This window comes from Calypte anna, chromosome 4 (assembly GCF_003957555.1).
Source record: "Calypte anna isolate BGI_N300 chromosome 4, bCalAnn1_v1.p, whole genome shotgun sequence".
Taxonomy (NCBI): Eukaryota; Metazoa; Chordata; class Aves; order Apodiformes; family Trochilidae; genus Calypte; species Calypte anna.
Window position 1 is genome coordinate 18,040,163 of NC_044247.1, and position 18,192 is coordinate 18,058,354.

Below are 18,192 nucleotides of genomic sequence, written 5' to 3' on the forward strand. Positions count from 1 at the left end.
TTTTTTGCTAAATTAACTTCAAACAATTCTGCTGGTTTGCCTGGTGCGGGGGCTGGAAAAAACCAAAACAAACCTGCTGGTTAGGAAACCCAAGTCTAGTCCTGTCCTCTACACTCACAACCACAGTGAGAAAGTGATCTCTCCAACTGCTCTTAAGGCTCCTCTTCCTCATCATGTTCTATTGCATAAACGTGTCCAAGCCTCGTGTCCCTCTGCTCCCGATCGCTCCCAGTCAGCAGGGCTCTTGCATATCAAGGTTGCGTTAAGAAATCAGCAGCAAAATGCACAGGCTCTCAGTTGCACAAGGAAAATAGATATTTGTTGGGTTTGTTACTCTCTTGGAGGGCGAGGGGAGTGGTGAGGAGGGTTACAGATAAGGCCTTTTTGAGAATACATTTCGCATTCAATAATTAATGCTGTCTTTAAGTCCAGTCATGTATGATCCGGCCCTGATTGGTTAAGATCACAAATAGCTCCGGTTTTGTTGTGGTGGTTTTGTTTGTTTGTTTGTTTTCTTTTCTTTTTCTTTTCTTTTCTTTTTTTTTTTTTTTTTTTTGTTGTTGTTTTCTTATGAACTGAATCAAAGGAAAGGTTCGGAGTGGTATTTAAAACTAATGACTTTGCTTCTGAAAGTTCAAACTATATATTGGCATTGCAAGGTCAGACACTTAGGAAACACCAAAGCTATGAGAGGAGAGGCTCCGCGTTGACAATGTTTAAGAAACCAGTCAAAAAGAAAAGCAAATAGCAAGGAATGTATGAAACGTATTAGTTCTGTCTTTATAACTACTTTAGAATTTATCCCAGGTTCTTATAAAATATATAAAACTGAGATACAAAGAATTAGCAATGTAACTTTGCATTTCAAATGATCTTCAGCTACAGGTTTTGCTTTAAGAAAACAGACACTTGAAAAGCAGCTGTTCTGTAGTCTCTAGATGCAGACACTTGAGTTTCTGGCAAACTTACCGTCAGTGGTTTTCTGAACTCCTCCACCATTTCAGCTCTCTCCTAGAATGAAACTCAACATTCACCATTAAGTTTTTCTGCTCATGGTTTCACAGAGAGGACATTACCATTTCCCAGCATCGGTTTCAAAGTTCTTTTTTTTTCTGTTATTTTTTTTACCCCCTTTTTTTCCCTTTTTTAAAAATTTTTGTTTTCTTTTTTTTTTTTTTTTTTTTTTTTTTTTTTTTTTTTCTTCTTCTTCTTTTTTCCCTTGATGAGCTTTAAACCACAGGGTGAATCCATGAAATGAGGTAAGTAAATTTGGCACACTTTTAGTCATGTCCATAAAACTTTGGGTAAGTTGTCTAAGTGAACGATACCGTTTTCCTTGGGAGTTACAGGTGCTTTCAAAGGGGGGGTGGTTAGTACTTAACAACTGGAATGTTTCTAGTAAAACCAAAAGGCATAGCTGCAGAAAACACTCACAACCCAATGTTGATAGAGAAGTAAAAATATATACAATACAGTCACTTGTTCATAGTTTGGCACAATTGTTTTGTTGTCGTGGGTAATAGTGCATAAACTACTGTACAACAGTATGACTTTTAAAACAGTCTTTCACAGAGAATACCAGATTAGGTTTGCTTTCAAAGAATAAAATTCCCACATTTTCAAACTCTTCATTTCAGCACTTACATTTTAACAGACCACAAGGCAGATTTTGAAAAGGAACCAACGGGAAAAAAAAAAAAAACAAACCCAAAAAAAAACCAAAACCCAAAAAAACCAAAAAAAAAAAAAAAAAACATAAAACCCAAAGAAACCAACATCAACCGTCTTTCTAGAAAAGGGAGTCTCTTCTTCAAATACAGGAAAACCCAAAAATGTTGTTTCTGCTTTAAGAAGAATGGAGTCTGATTCCCTGCAGGAAAAAAATCAAACATTTGATGCCATCTCAGTTAGCTCGTCTGGAGTCACCACGACGGAGCGAACGCGCTAAAGGCGGGCAGGTACAGAAGATGCAGCTTTAGATGATGCAGGTTAGGAGATACAACAGCAGAGGGGGCCAGAAAGCACTCAAAATTGCCACGTGAAGCTCAGTTAGGAGCGAGTTCTCATTTGCAAAGAGCCTTTTAAGTTTCAAGATCTTGGCTTTTGGATGCATAACCTCTTTTTTTTTTTTTTTTTTTTTCTGGTTTATTTTTTTACAAAATGTTCCCCTCCCCCCAGAAAAGTCTTTCCTTGTCAAAATCATTAAAAAGAGCATCTAATCAGGTTTTTTTTTTTTCCTTTTTTTTTTTTTTTTTGTTTTTCCCCCCAATAAATTAAGTAATTAAAAATTGAAGAAGCCAAACAGCAGAAAAGAGTAGCCTTGTTAGTTTTTTTAACCCCAGCCAAGCCAGAAAATTGGTCATTCTTTTAGGTAGCTTGCAAGTAATAAGTATTTTCATGCATTTAAAAAAAAAACAAAAAACACCAACCCCAAAACCAACCAAAAAAACCCAAACCAAAACAACCCCAAAACCAAAAACCAACCAAAACTGTAAAAGGGGAAACGTCTTTTTTTTTTTTTTCTTTTTTTCTTTTTTTTTTTTCATGCAACTTTTGCTTTCAGGAAGGAAAAAACTGAGGAACAGCGGGCTTAGCAGGTGGGAGGGAGGTTAAGGGGCATTCCAGCCAGTTTGGTGCAGCATTACCTCAGTTTCTCAAAAGCAGCTGTCACGGGTGGGTCCTTGTGGGGCTGTTCGCGGTCCGTTCGCTTTATTTTACAGTTCTCATCCCTCAGCGATTTCGAACTGGATTTATGCCGGTAGAGTTTTTTATGGGTAGGTCCATTATTGCCTAAAGTGCTCAGGTTACTATAGTTTTTATCAAAAAAGGGAGCGTGAACGTCTGTCGTGTACCCGGTCGAGCAGTTGGGGCGAGCGGGGTCGCAGGTTGCGGCTTTGCTGTTTTTGCTTGAGCCCTTGGTGGTTGACTTGTGGTTCTTCGCCGCCCCCGGTGAGCCACCGTTCACCTTCTTCTTCGACTCTTGGGACGTCCCTGCTAAAATTTTAAGAGTTTTCAGTTTCAGGCTGTTTGATTCCGGCGATCGGAAGATGTCTGGAACGCTGTTGTGGCTTACAGGCCCCCACAAGGGCTCGATGGAGGCCATCATGAACCTCTGGACATCCGCCATTCCCGACGCAATGTTGGACAAGATGTTGGAAGGTTCCTCAAACTCCCTTTGATCGTCGTCCATGAGGCTTGTGGTGTTGCCCAGGCTCGTTTCTGACCAGCCTGTTCCCCCCTCTTTCCCCAGGGCCCACTCTCCAGAGAGCCCGTTGTGTTTGCCCAGTTTCACCCCAGCCGGGCTGCAATGCTGAGTGCTCTCGGGGAGGCCCTTGGTGGTGGTGCTGGTGGTGGCCACGTTGCTCAGCTGGTTGACCGCCCTGCCGCCAACCACTGGAGCTTTCTCGCCGTTGACTCCCGCTGCATTTTTCCCTTTCCTGGTGGATTTGGGTGCCTGCCTGGAGTTTTTCCCTTGTGGTTTATCAGTTGCTTTATTGGTTTTGGGTGATTTTTTCCGGGTGGCTTTCTGGGAAGAGCTTTGGTTTGTACCCACATTCTTGTTGGATGAACTTTTCCTCTTCGATTTTGACACTTTGCTATTGGTGCTAATTTGACCAGATGGCTCATTAAATGTTGACAAGCATGGACTCTTTTCGAGAAGGCTGACAGAATCTTCATCATTGAACATATGGAACTGGAACTGGTGATTATTTAAAGCAAACCCATTATCTGCCTGATCCTCGGTCTGCAGGACCCCGCAGTTCCACTTGACCTTCTCAGAGCTGTTGAGGGTGGCCTGGGAGCTCTCCTGAAAGCTCTTCAGGGTGCCCAGGGGCTTGGCATCAGAGCCAGCTATCTGCGGGGACAGGCTGGGAGTGTCCGGAGGGGACATCTCCGAAAGCGACGACTGGCGGAACTTATCGGGAGTGAAGTTGGAAATGTCTAAAAGGTCCGTGGACTCCTTCAGCGGGGTGATTTCATCTATGCTTTGCTGGATCACTAGCTTGGGACTGCAGTGGGCCAAGAAATCATCATTAATATCATCCTCACCGTCCTTTTCGCAAGACTTTAAACTTAAAGAACTGTAATTGCTTGAACTAACTGACAATGAACCCACTGAATCAAAACTAATGAGCCTGCCATCATCTGTACTTAGTGTACCTCGTTGGAAATGAAAGCGTCCCTCTCCATTATTAAAATGACATGACTGATAAGAATCATCAGCCTGCACTTGTTGGCTATCCGGCATGTAATTTTTTTGGTAGAGCAATTTGCTGCTATTGAGATTGACTTGAGCGTAGCCCGAGGCGGGGAGGCCGTCTGCGCCTGCCGCGCCGCTGCCGCCGCCGAACTCGCTGGGCAGCCCGCCCGCCTCCCCCAGCTCCCCGGGGAAGTCCTGGCAGTTGCTGCCGGCAGCTTTGCCGCCCGGCCACATACTACCAAAACTGCTCTGCTCCATCTCCAAGTGCCCAGGAGACTGTTGCAGCTCCGACTCGGAGGGCGGGGAGAGGACGCAGCTCTGCGCTGGCTGCAGAGCCGGGAAGGGCTTTTCCGCCGGGACGATGCTGGGGAGCGGGTGCTGCTGCTGCTGCTGCTGCTCGGAGGGATGCTGGGTGAAGTAGGAGATACCGGTGTTGCTCGACAAATCAGAAGCATCTAACAGTGTCTGCAGATACCCTCCGGGGATCAGGGGTACATTGGTGGTGATATTAGCAGATGGCAGAGGCTTGTCTGAAGAGGAGGTGGATGGTAGGAAAGGAGAATTTTTAGCAAGCTTGTCCTCATGGCACTCCGGGAGATGGGAGCTGTCTGAAGCACAAGGAATGTTTTCATCCTTCAGACGTGCTGCAGAGTCCTGGTTTTCTAGCACCAGGGAGCCCTCCGCCGTACTGGTAGCAGCTTTGATCTTCTTGCACTTCAACCTGGCTTCACTTTTGAATTTGATTCTGCGGAGCACTTTCCTCTCCGTCCCCTTGTGCTCCCGCTCCTGTGATCTGCATTTCACGGCGGCAATGCCCGCGATGTCATTTACGTGTAATCCATTGGCACAGCCGGGGGCGGCGATGGCTAACGCCGGCAGCCCTTTCAGGCCCGCGTCCTCTTTACTGCTGCAAGGCTGCTTGTGATCAGAGGAGCAAGAGCCCAGCTTGTTCACTGATTGCTCGATGGCTTTAATTCTTTGAATCCGGTGCCGGTTTGCTAGCTTGCATTTTCGCTTCCGTGGGTGAGGGAGGAACGAAGCATCTGAGCCGTTAAGATAGAAATTCTGCTTGTGGTAAAGAGACGATCTGAGCAAATCCAGCCGGCTCTGCTGCCTCTCCTGCCAGAAGCCCTTCAGTGGGGCCAGCTTCTCGTACTTGCTGAGCAGCTCCTCGTTTAGGGTAACAGTTGTCTCATTGGCATCCACTTTGCTGAGCTTCACCAGCATATGCTTCTCCCCTTTAAACCTGTTAATGATGATATACTTGATGATAACGGGGGGCTCCTTGCGAGAGACTTTTCGCCGTTTCTTGGGGCACCACTCGTCGTCGTCTTCTTCCTTGGGCCCATCCGGCAGCCACTCCTTCTTGTCCAGGATCTTCTCGTTCTCGATGGAGTCCACGTCGTACAGGTAATCATCGCTGTAGCGCACTTTCCTCTTCGCCCGCAACCCGTAGTTCTGCTGAATGAAGGAGCTGGAGTGGTCCCTGGACAGGTACCTGCTGCAGTCCTTGATGTCCCGCAGCACGTCGTAGGAGGACTCCGTGCAAGTGCTGTCGTCGCTGAACTCCCCGGAGTCTTCCGTGGAATTCACTGAGTCCAAGAAGTGGCTCCTCTTGGGGCCCACGTACTGCACCATCTCCGTGCTGTTGCAAGATTTATTTAAGGCAGCTTTCTCCTCCTCCTCCCCATCCTCTTCCTCGCCGTCCTCCTCCTCCTCCCCCCAGATGATGCCTTCCTCAGATTTGAATTGAGAAGGGTCGGTGGCACCACCAGGCCCCCTTTTCAGGGTGCTCCTGCTGTCCCTTTTGGTGCAGTTGCTGAAGACACTGGGGAAGAAGTTGAACTGGGCGTCCTCTTGGAGGGTGGTGGTCTTCTCCCGCACGTTGTCCTGAAAAGATTCGTATCTAATCTTTAGGGAGCAGACATCGCTTCCCAAGGTGGAGTCGTCGTCATCGAACATGTAATTATCCACGTCTTCCTCAGAAAACAGATTTACAGAAAGCTCATTTTTGGAGCAGAGGTCAAGCAGCTCAATTTTACTTTCACTAATGAAAGATTCAAAATAGCCCCATTCCTGGTTGGGATTTGTTAGTAAAGGTTCCTCACCATTGCATTTGTCTAATAGTAATCCCTCGTAATAATTTTTCTGAGTGGGGTCCTCTGAATCACTGTCAGATTTTTCTGCATCTCTTTTGTCCGCTGCCCTCGATTTATGCATAGGGAAGCTTAAAAGCTGGTCTGAAAGCAGTTGATCCCCATATCTCATGGTTTCTCCTGTGCTCATGCAGTGAATCCCTATATCAGAGACCGGACAGGTGTCATAATCCCTATTTATATCCCCCACTTTCAAGCTTATTCCCGGCTCCGCATCAATGCCGTCCTTTGATTCAATAAAGCAGCCCAGACAGGTCCTGCTCGGCTGCATCAGGCAGTCTCCCGTCAGCGCAGACATCCCCCCGGGCTCCATCATGGTGAACGGGGCCTTCTCGCAGTCGCCCGGCAGCGACCAGGAGCTCATGCCCTTGGTCACACAGGAGGTGAGGGAGATGGCGTGGGCTGAGGAGTCATCCGAGGGGTGCTCAGGGACATCGGTGAGGCGCAGCGGCGAGGGCGGGCTCAGCAGGCAGGGCTTCTTCGAAGGCAGGAGGGGCAGCGCCCGCTGGGATTCCTTCGGAGCCGGCGTCAAGGCTGGGAAGGGGACAGCGGCTTCGGCAGCGGTGCAAGGCCTCTCCTCGACGTCCAGGGCGTGTGATTCTGGGTGGGAAGAGAAGGAAAAAAAGAGAAAGGGAAAAAGATTTACGAGCCTGGTGGTGCTGCTCCAGCTCGCTGCCCCACTCCCCTTCTCCCCAAGGTTTGGTGGGGACTTTCACCGCCGGAAGAGAGAAGGAGCCTTCCGTTCTGGATGTCACCAGCGTGGTGATGTGGAAGGAAGGGAGAGGGAAATGCTTTCCCCCAGCCTCTACTTTGCAGCCAGTTGGAAGAGGTACAAGAGTACGTTTTTTAAAAAAAAAACAACCCAAACCCATCCGTTCTTTCCTCCTCATATACATACCGTTACCTGGATACTGCCTTTCAAATCTGACAAGGTTATTAAAAAAACAAAACAAGCCTAATAAAAATGTTCCCATTAACACTGAAAAAATTAATGGGAAAAATACGATTCTTAAAGAAACAAAGCATTCCCCCTGCCATGCCTGTGGCTTAAACATACCTGAGCAGCATTTCTGCTCCTGAGTCAGGAAGTCGTGCCTGTTTTTAAAAACCAAGTGCTCTTTTTGTCCCTGGTCATGCCAAGGGAAAGCAGAAGGTAACACTGAGTTTAAAGCAATTATTGTTAGAATTATTGTGGGATCCCCCTAATCTCTAAAAACACCTTTTTAATAATGTAAGAAGGTTTGCTTCACCTAAGGACTTGTGATTTTTACCTCGTTGCAGTCTTTTGTGGCAGAGTAAAGACAGGAATATACTTTTATCTTTGTCAGGTCTTCAGTCAGTACCATCAAGCCACAGTCAGAGCCATGAAGTGCTCTAAGGTCTTTAGACAACTTCCCAAACACTACACAAATCAAAGCAGAAGTAGCATACAAGGCCTGTAAACATCTCCCAGTGCCCTTGGCTTGGGAAAAAACCCAACAGGCTGACTTGCTTGAAATCTGTGCTGCTTCCCCTCCCTCAAAAAGGGTTAAAAATTAAAGGATTAAAAAAGCTGATTTTTGAGGCCCTCCCACCAGTTTTCAGATCAGAAGCACAGAGGTGGTATCTTTTTCCTTAAGCACCAAAACAAATTAACCAGTGCAGCTCCACTTCAGAAGGAAAATAAAATAAAAATCAGCTCGGAGTTGAGAGGCAGCATGGAAAATGTGAGGATAAAAGGAGAACGGCTGTGAATGCTGTAAAGCCTCAAAAAAGGGGGAGGTAGAAAGCTGAAATTCAATCTCAAATGCTGCATTCAGAGATGCTAGCCTAGAAAACAAACTCTCTCTGGATGTTTCTTTAGGTTTGTACTTGTATAAGTGAGCTTAACCTCTTGTGAAATAACAACAGCAAAACTTGGATTTTCTAGAGCTTGTGTCCCCCTAAAACCAGGCACATGTTCAAAGCCATGCTCTGAAGAAAACACTGCTCCAAAAAGTTACAGTTTAAAGAGAAAATGCTAGAGAAGCAAAACCACCTTTCCCTGTTTAACTCAAGAGCCCATCCAAGAGCACACCGGTGGCCTGAGGGGAAAATACTGAACCATCCTGCTCCAAAGGGAGCCAGTCCCCAGCTGTGCATTGCTGCCTGGATTCACTCTGGATTCTGGATCTGGCTCTGGATTCACTGCAGCCAGCACCCACTAATAGGGGGCAAAAAAGCATCAGCCCCATCCCCAGTGCCACCAGCGGGGAGGTGGTGGCATCAGAGCTACTGGCTGGCTCCCTGCTTTGGATTCAGCAACAACTCCTACACAACAATGTTTAATTAAAGCACTTTTTAAAGCCCTGTTTAATTGAATTTCAAGGAAGTTGTATCATGGGTAGACACCACCCATCTTTACTGAACAGGTCAGTGCTGATTTTTCCTGCTTATTATCTTAGACAAAGGGACCACAGCTAGAAGATCTCCTGGCAGCTCCAGCAGCTGTCATCAGCTGTGGCTTTTCCATGTGTAGTCGTGAAGGAGAAGGGCTGACAGAGACAGATACCTCCAAAATGACATCGTAGAGGCAAACACAAGCCCCCAGCACATGTTGCGGGGTCCTCACGGGCATCTGCACACCTGGAGTCACTCCAGATTTTTGGTAATGAACAAGAACAACATTTGACTAGCTGGCATAAACCTCATTTTGAGGAGACAGAAGGATTTGAACACAGAAGGCATCAGAGGACCAATTCCTTTGTACCTAGCAGGGTCAAATTTATATAAATATACCCACCAAGATTTATAGGCCACTACAAAATGTAAAAAGCCAGAAAATCAAGCATAAAAACGTGATAAAGAATGAAAACATCAGGCTCTGCCTCAGCACTGGACTGCCACAGCATTTTCTGCAGCTCACCACTAACGTCCATATGACTTGAGAAAATGCTCAGAGGAGTATTTATTTCAGTCAGGTTTTCAGGCAGCAGAATGCAGTTCCTCCTAATTAATTGTTGCTTTTAAAGGCAAATATGGAATTGATTGAGGAGGTCCAGGCAACGTTAGGTATTTTGGGCAGGCTGCTGGGAGGGGCTGATCCCTCCTCACTGCTAGTGATGGAACCTGGAATGACTCAGTGGCTCCCAGGAGCATGACTGTGACCAGCAGGACCTCAGTGGGCACCAAAGTGGTGTTACAGGCCAGGGGATCCCATGTTCTGGCTGATGGGCCACTTAAAAATGCATCAACAAGCTCACAGTTCCAACCTTTCCTTTCCTAACCCGGGTCTGTTTCTGCTATCCACTAATTTTACCCCAGTTTGTAGGGACTATGTGCCCTTCAGTCAGATTTTGCTGAGCTTGGCTTCTGGGTTCATAAGTAACTGCAAAGAGAGGGGAAGAGTCCCAACAGACAGAGGAGCTACAAATTATTGTATCACTTTGTTCTCTAAGAAATCAGACCAAAATCTATAACTCAAAGTGCATGTGCCCATAAACATTGCCAACCATGCATATGCATGAGCAAAAGCAGTACTTGAGACCTAAAAAGATGTAGACTCATAGCTGGAGTGACATTTCTTCAGAAAATACACATATACCCTACTGCACCTCATTGCAGAGATACCTGGAATCCACTAAAATGAAATACAGGGAAGGAATTAGGAAAAGAAGTTGGCTTGCAAGTTGTTGCTGCTCCCTCATGGACTGTAATTAAGTTCCTTACCATTTTCTTTCACCCCATTAATCAGGATAGTTTCTTGGTCTTCTGAGGCACAATCCTGCTCTTGTTGGTCATCCATCAATTTAACCTCGTTCTGTTCACTCCATGCCCCAATGCATCTGGCCAACCTGCACATTTCCAGAAACATAACCACAGTCAGAACAATTCCCAGAATCAGCTCAAGGAACCGTGAAAAAAAAACAATAAAAATAAGAAAAAAAATCTCCTCTCAACGTCACATTCTGTTCTTTCCCTGCTTCAGAGGACACATGGTACTTATTTAACCTGTCGTATTTTCACTTTTCCAGCTCCAAAAGCCAAGCCTGATGTATTTCAGGAGGTTCAAATGCTACAGACGACCATTTCCTTCCCCAGAGTCTTGCTTTAGAAGGTGGAGCTGGAACTTTGCACCCTTCACATCCCCTGAAACTGCTTTGCACAAGCAGGGAAGAGTCACTGTGTTATCTCCAGGTGGGTGAGAGGAGGCACAGAGAAGAGGGAACTCAATTCAGGCTAGACAGCAGCAACCCCAAGTTGGAGTTGGAAGAGAAACACATATCCCCAGTCACAACTGCTCATTCCAGCTACTGCTGTGGTCTTCCAAGCACTGGCAGGTATGGAAAAACTTCCCAAAAATACCATTTTTTTTTGGAAAAAATATCTCTAGTCTCATCTTTCACTCAAAACACTTACTGATCACGAGAGCTCCTTCCTTGGAAGCCTCGTTCCCTACTCTCCAACCACCTCCCTCACAGTCCTCACTGGGTTAAGCTTCATCTCAGCTGTATGACCATCAGTCAAGGCTGACTGGGCCCAATGCTGCTTCTCCAAAGGAACAAAATGGGGATCAGAATCAGGTTCTGATTTTTGCCTTTCCTCTGCTGAAGATCCCACCATGATAAAATGCTTGCCTGCCAAAGGACAGGAGAGCCAGCATCAGGCCATTGAAGAGATGAAGAGGAAGGTGGGTGGAAGGCCATGGCCAAAGACAGAGCAAGATGAACTCCAGGGCTGTGGAGAAGGAGGAAGGAACTAGAGAGGGGAACTACAAAGCTGGGACATCTGAACACATTCTTACTTTCACCTCCAGTGACAGAAATGATGGACTGTGTGTGCACCTAACCCAGGCACTGTTCTGTGCAGCTGGGATTTACACCTCTTCCTCTGAATATCAGTGAGCTCACAGCGTTTTCCAGCAAAGCAGGGATGGGCACAGTGATGCCCTGGAAGCACTTAGCAGGGATAAAGTCAGACAGCCTTGACTGCCCTTGGAGAAGTTCACCTGGGTGAGGTGGAGGTACCTATCTAGATATCCCGATTTATAGATATACACAAGGTCTGTTTCTTGGGCACCAGCATTACACTGTTTTGAAGCTTACCGTGCTTCAAAAGGGGAAAAAAAAACCCTACCAGGTAAAAATAAACAGCATATGAGATGGCCTGAAAGCCCAGCTACACATCTGGGAATGTATTAGATGGGCCAGATTATGGGTTAGCAAGAGCTGTTCCATAATTAAAGCTGCAAGAGTGTTTCGGTTTAAAGCTGAATAAACAAAAGGTCTCCATCACCCAGACAAAACCTAACGTTGCCAGTTCCTATTTACACACAGCTTTTATTTACTGAGTGCTTTTCTTTGGTGCAGATCACAAGGGTAGATGGAGAAGGAGGATCCAAAGGGAAGAGAAATCTTTTTCTGGAAAAGAGGGGGAAGAAAGCAGAGAAGAAGAGGTGGGTTTTTTTCTCCCTGCTGAGTGGTGAATAAGCGCAGGTGTTCTATATGTGCAGTTGTATCTTTCACAGAAAGAGCTTTAGAGAAATTAATTACATGTCAGAGCCTCTGACAGGTCTTTTAAGAATTATGATACTTTTGAATGAAAACATTATATACTTAAAAAGAAATACCATGTAAATGTCTCTGAGATATTTACATTCAGGGGAGTAATAGTAGGAAAGAATTCAGCTCTATCCATGGGACAAATGGATGCTGAAAACTGTGCTTTTCCTAACGACATCTCCTGCCCTTGCAGGACTTCATTAACTCCCCTGCAGCAGCACAAAGCCCATTTCAGGGGGCACCTACCCAGCAATCAGCCACAAAGACGAAAGAAACTCTTCCTGAAGAGCCAGAACTGCTTCCCTCGCCCCTCTAGACCACATCTCTGAGCAGCACTCTGCTCCTCCTAAACAAGGAAAATGGTTTTCTGTTTGAAATTTGGTGGTTTGGGGTTTTTTTCCCCTTTTAACCCTGGCAAAACCTGGCCAGGAGTCAGGTGTCAAGTTCACTGGTCACTGACCTGAAAGACACTATTTTCCTACCAGATTCTGAAATTGCCACATCCCTTTCATGCCAGGGATTCCACCTGATCCTTGGTTTTTCACTGTAATTTGATAACTGGCAGGTGAAGTGATAGAAATGTTCCCTTCCCAGCAGATAGGGATGCATTTTACTACTAAGCCTCTACAAAGATGTTTTCTAGGAGAACCTATGAGTAAACCTGTTTTTCCAAGAATTTACATGGGGTTTTTTTAGGCCAAGGGTCTCCAAATTTTGCCCAGTACAATGGCAAGAAAAAAACCCCAAAAAACCATAGTACATGAAGTTTCCAAAGCAAACAGGGTTGGAAAGGTGAAATTCACAAAGAAAGGTACAGTGTAAAAGCATCCTCCCACTCTGCCCATCCTGAAGTGCTTCCCCAGTCCCTGAAAGGGATGTTGGACTCAGGAGTTCTGGTTTAAAAGTTTTTTTCCCCAGGAAATAGTAGAATCATAGAATCCCAGACTGGTTTCAGATGGAAGGGACCTTAAAGACCATCGAGTTCCAGCCCCCCTTGCCATGGGCAGGGACACCTCCCCCACTAGACTAGATTGCTCCAAGCCCCATCCAGCCTGGCCTTGAGTAATTCCAGGAGGTCTCCAGGCTTCTCTATCAAGGATGGTGAGCACAATGAAGGAGAAAGAGAAAATAAAAGTGGACTCTTTGGGTCAATCCCAGCAGTGAGACATCTAAAACCCTTCACAGAAGTAAGGTTTGACAGACTCATTGTTGCCTGAAAAAAAGTTCAGCAACTTAAGTATAAATACTGATAAAAGCCTCCAATTAGGAGTAAATCTGGAGGAAAGAAATGAAGATGATAAAAAAAAAAAAAAGGAGCTTGCAGAGAAAATGGAGAACACAAAAACCATGAGAAGATGAAATGATTTAAGATCTAGTGTGTTCCCAGAAGGTGTAAGGGATAGATGGCTTGTTAATATTCATAGCAAGCCTCCACTTCTTCCTCTGCTGAAAGCAGATGCAACAATTATCACAGAGCCCGAGCCCCAACTCCAGCAGACCCTGAGATATGATATTAAGAGCAGCCTATTTTCAAGCCACCTCTGAAATAAATGACAGTTTCTGACCTTACTCTAGGAGGACACGAGGTGTGAGTGTTTCAAGACCTGTCACAAACAACTTTAAGGAAAAAGGAAGGAAGTGAACAAAATTATAGCCTTCCTGACAAAGCACACGTAAAATACAGAAGGAGCTTTCTCTGTAAATGTATTCTCACGCATCAAGACCAGCAGTATATCAGAAAGGGAAAAAGGTGGCAATTAAAATCCTTGAGGAGCTGAAAGGCAGGAGGGAATGGCTGAAAAACAGAGTGTTTCAGCATAATAGTCCTCTGGGTTAGGGGAAGGACAGCTCCCAAAAATGAGAGTATCCAAATGGCAAGAGAGAGAAGGGTCACTGCACTTCAGGTGTGAGACAGATAGGAGAGGAGGGACCTGGTGGGTGGAGGAAAAATGTCCAAGTAGGAATGAGGAGAACAAAGAAATGGAGAAAATAGGAGGAAAAAGGACAATTCAAGTCTGAAGGTCAAGGACAGTGGCTTTGGAGGAGCACAGGCATGTGTCCAGAGGTAGTGGTTGAGAACCTGTCTGAAAGTTCATGACTCGGGTCAGGAAGACACAAATATCCCTCTTACACCAGCCATGGGATGAATTCCCAGCACGGGGTCAGGGAATTGTTCCCCTGGGAGTAACGAGGGTGAGGAACTGCAGGAACTCAGGGTCAGGAGGGGTTCAGTGAGGACAAGTCAGTTATAGGGTCAAGAAGCATGAAGAGGATTCCTGGCTACCAAGAGCAAGGGAGGGCTAGTAAGAAGAGCTGCCAGGTTGCTTTTCAGTCATCTCTTGTAAGAGGGGAAAGAAATGAAGAATAATTAGTGTCACCAGCTGCCTCGTTTTGAAAAGCACTGCCAAGCCAAGGGCTAGATTCATCTCCTGGAAAGGAAAAAGAACACAAACTTTGGTTTAGGTGTGATGGCCTACAGTTACATTTCTATAATTATTAAAAGAGATGAATAGCCTGGCCCAAAGAAAGAGGCTTTTCCAGCTGCTGACAGCCCCACGATTAAGCCCTTGGTACAAGCCCCTTAACAAATCAGCAATGAAAACTGTCAGAGGGACAGCTGCCACCTCCCTCCAGGACAGGCTGCTTATTTTATGAGCTAAATCCATCCTCTGCTGTCTTTGCAGGCAAGCTGCTGGATGAGAACTTTGGATCCCCCCCCTGGCCAAAGGTCACCTCAGAAGAAAACCACAGCAGTTACCCAGCCAAGGTTAGTTCCTTCTTTTTACAGCTTCTGGGGATTACTAATATATTTAGAGAAGCAGAAGTTATCTTGGTCTGGGATGGGTGTCAGAGGATTTTAGGGATTTCCTCCACTTAGCTCCTGATACCTCACAACTGAAAAGAACAGAGGGAAAGGAGGTAATTGTTGGAAGAGCAAGACCTGAATGTCTCTGTAAGAGAAAGAACCCTGCTCTCACTTCTCGACAGCACAGGACTTGATACTTGATTTTAGGACCTGATTTAAGACTTGATATGCTCTATTTAGGTCCATCAGGGTCATACATCAGTTGGTCTCATTTTCTAGCAGACCGGGCTTGCATGAATGGGAACTCAAACTATAACCAGTGCTAGGGAAGAGCACACAGCTACCCTATGCTGCCTCTCAGCACAAGAAAGCTACAATTATTTTCCAGAGTATCTAAAAGCAAATCAATAAATTGTTATAGGAGGCTGGCAAGGCAATGAAGAGTGTGAGTAGAGCTCATTAACAAGGATGATTAACAAATCCTAAGAATGCAAACCACCAGCAGCAGCCATAAACCATAAAAAAGCCAAATGAGTCAAACCAGAGTAGCTCAGGATTGAGGCACTTCCAGCCATGGGGCTCAAAAACAGGTAGAGTGGTCCCAAAACATACCCAGTACTGGAAATGAGAAGTAAATTGACTGTTGTGCAAATCAGGAAAGCAAAAAAGCCTCATTTTCTGAAGCAAATCCAAAGCCAGCCAAACCAAAGCTGAAAAAGGATGTCAGTCCTGATTGCAAGAGGTACCAAGGAAAACGTTTGTTTGGAGGAGAAAACAGACACTTTTGGACAACTTTAAAAGGGCTGTCCTCTCTCAACTGTCTATTTTAGCTTGTGTGAGAGGTAAAACCCTGTTCTCAGCCAGAACCAGGACTGACAGGCCCTAAACAACCCCCCGAGGAAGAGGGAAGCAGATAGTGAGGCTTATCTGCAGCACGATAAGTGAGCAGATCCACGTGGCTTTACAGCTGAATTTTGAGAGCTGTGATATGCTTTAATGGCTCTGATTAATTCTGCAGGGAGGAGATACTCTCTCCCACTGGAAGGGACAAAAAAGAGCTGTAGAGAGCACAGAGGTGACAGCTTGTGCCGGACTCCCTCCATCAGTAGAGGTCAATGCACACAACCAAAAGACCAAGCTGGTTGTGCCACTCCAGGTCACTCAGGATTCACTGGAGCCCAAGTGCTGCTAAACTTCAGAGGTCACTTCATGCACCACACAAGAGTCACAAAACTCCTGTTCAGGACACCACCACAGCAGTCTCAGGCCAAGGGGAGAATGGCAACAGAAGTGTTTTTCATTAAAGATGAGAATTTCCATTTTTGTTTTGTCAAGAAGAGACAAAACTGCTGTGCTAGCACATGGGGTTGCCTTGGTGGGGTTAATATCAGCAAGAGAGGTGCCCCCCCTGGTGCCACTGCCCCTCATTCTGCCTGCAGCCCTCCTGGCCCTTATGGGTAGAAGAAGAGAAGCTGCCCCAAGACAACCCATAATGCTGCTTTTTGCTTTTCCTCCTTAAAAGCAACTGTATTCCAAGTGTGTGGTTTTACTCAGACTCCAGATATTAAGTCAGGGGTCTGTGTTTCTGAGCAGATTAAGCTGGAATGATTAAAAACTCCAACTCTCATAAATCTGCAAAGGTTGAAAATTCTGTGCAATACCAGGGTATTAACCTTAGAAAAACAGGAGGACCTCTCCAAAGCTAATTATGTGTCAGCTGAGTCTAAAATAACAAAAGCCATTAAAGAATAGTTTGAGATGGAGATTTCTTGATGGGCAGAATTGCTTCATTTAAATGAACTTATTACCAAAATTCTCTTTCTGCCACAGTATTTATGGACAGGCCTACAAGACAGTATCTTAAGAGCTTAGCAAACTCTTGCCATGAACCTAATCAGGAAATATGAGAGACCAAGGTCAAGTATATTAATATTACAGAAGCTTCCTAAGAAAGGGGATGTCTCACAGTCCCTTACATGCTCAGTACCATCAAATAACTCAGCTAAGAATGGTGGAAAATTCTGTTTAAAGATACAGATTTAATACAGGGCCAGGAGAGCATGAGGAAACAGATTTCACAGAGATACACTGAAGAAATACTCAGTCCTAAACTTAATGACTGCCTTTTTTCTTCTTTTTTTTTTTTTTAATTTCTTAAGGTTTATTCTCTTCTGGTCCCTGTTAACCACCAGGTTTAAAAATAGAAGAAAGAAAAAAGGAAAATTTCCTGTACAAATTTGTAATATATTAAAGTTTGGGCTAAGGAGTGCAATTAAGCTGGCTGGTGCTGGAGGAGGATATGAAAGCTCATCAGGATATTTGCAGTAACCCTAGTGGGGTAAACATTTCTATTTTCTAATATCTTCAAATTAGAAATTTTATAGGGAAAAAAAATCTTAGCAAAGCTCGTTTGTCTCTTAATAGCAATTGCCCAACGTGGACTTAGGATAAAAAGGTGTTAATTTCTAAAGTATACATAATTCTCATAAAAGCACAGAGAGGAAGCCCAAACAACTGAGTGCTTGGCTTAGGCACAGGAAGAAATTAAGCTGGAGCAAGAGGAGGAAGGGCTCCTTCCTCCCATATTTTCTGCCAAGAGTCATTTCTTTATGCAAAGCAATTCCAAGGCGACAACTCTGCCCAGCCTGATGCTCTGGGATCTTCACTCAGGGCACAACTTATGGTGTTATCAGCCATGAAACCAAGAGCTGCTTCCATGCAGAGGGATTTATGTCCCATTCTCACTGTAGATCCCTTGCCAGGGGATGTGCCATGAGCTAAAACACAGGACAACATCAGCTTTGAGAAACTAAGGAGGCTGCTAGAAAAGAGGCAAAGGGGGCAGGGCCCTGATGAAAAAGGTGATGTTCCTCAGGAACATGGAAGCCAAGAATCCCTCAGCCATTACATCAAGTTGCTAGCCAGATCCTGTGAATATTCATAAACAACTTGAACCATTGTAAGGATATTTTCTTTTTATATACCTATAAATTGCTATATTTGGAGCAGATGGGCTCTTCCATATGATTTCCTTTTTCAACTTCCAACTTCATGCAGTTCCTGCCTATTCCTGGTGCTAGGAAAGGGAAGCCTGGGCTTTTAGCTTTGGGTTACTTCTGTTCGTTCCCTTTTGCTTTCCAAACCTTTAATCACACAATTAGGTGTGATTACATCATCCTCATTTTTTCCCAGCCACCACCTCGTTCTGCCAGGCAAGGCCCATCTAAAAGGGGACTTACACTTCTAGAAGCTCTGTGCATCTTTTGATAATGGAGTGAGCAGTTTCCTACAGCTGACACAGTTGGACCTCCAGATTTCACGGGTAAAAGAGCTTCAGAGTCTCATCCTGTGATGTGCATCTGAAGGAGAGAACGCTTCTGACTTAAGAAAGGGAATAAGGAAAGAAAAGCAAATGATCAAAACACTCCTCACGGGGAGAAAATACTTTATCAGACCCGATAAGGAGTCTGAATTGATGACAATTATAAGATGCCATCCTTTTTAGGTAAT

General features: G+C 45.1%; 1 protein-coding gene across 1 annotated transcript in view; it reads right to left on the reverse strand.

Moving 5' to 3' along the window:
- Positions 1 to 558: 558 nt before the first annotated feature.
- Positions 559 to 18,192, reverse strand: part of NEXMIF (neurite extension and migration factor) — a 152,312-nt gene continuing 134,678 nt past the window's right edge. Inside the window, exons 2-4 of the mRNA XM_030449423.1 lie at positions 10,045 to 10,169; positions 2,646 to 6,957; positions 559 to 1,870 (exon numbers count right to left, since the gene is read on the reverse strand). Of these exons, the coding sequence (XP_030305283.1) occupies positions 1,648 to 1,870; positions 2,646 to 6,957; positions 10,045 to 10,120 (4,611 nt within the window). The 5' untranslated portion in view covers positions 10,121 to 10,169 and the 3' untranslated portion in view covers positions 559 to 1,647. The remainder of the gene's footprint in view (positions 1,871 to 2,645; positions 6,958 to 10,044; positions 10,170 to 18,192) is intronic.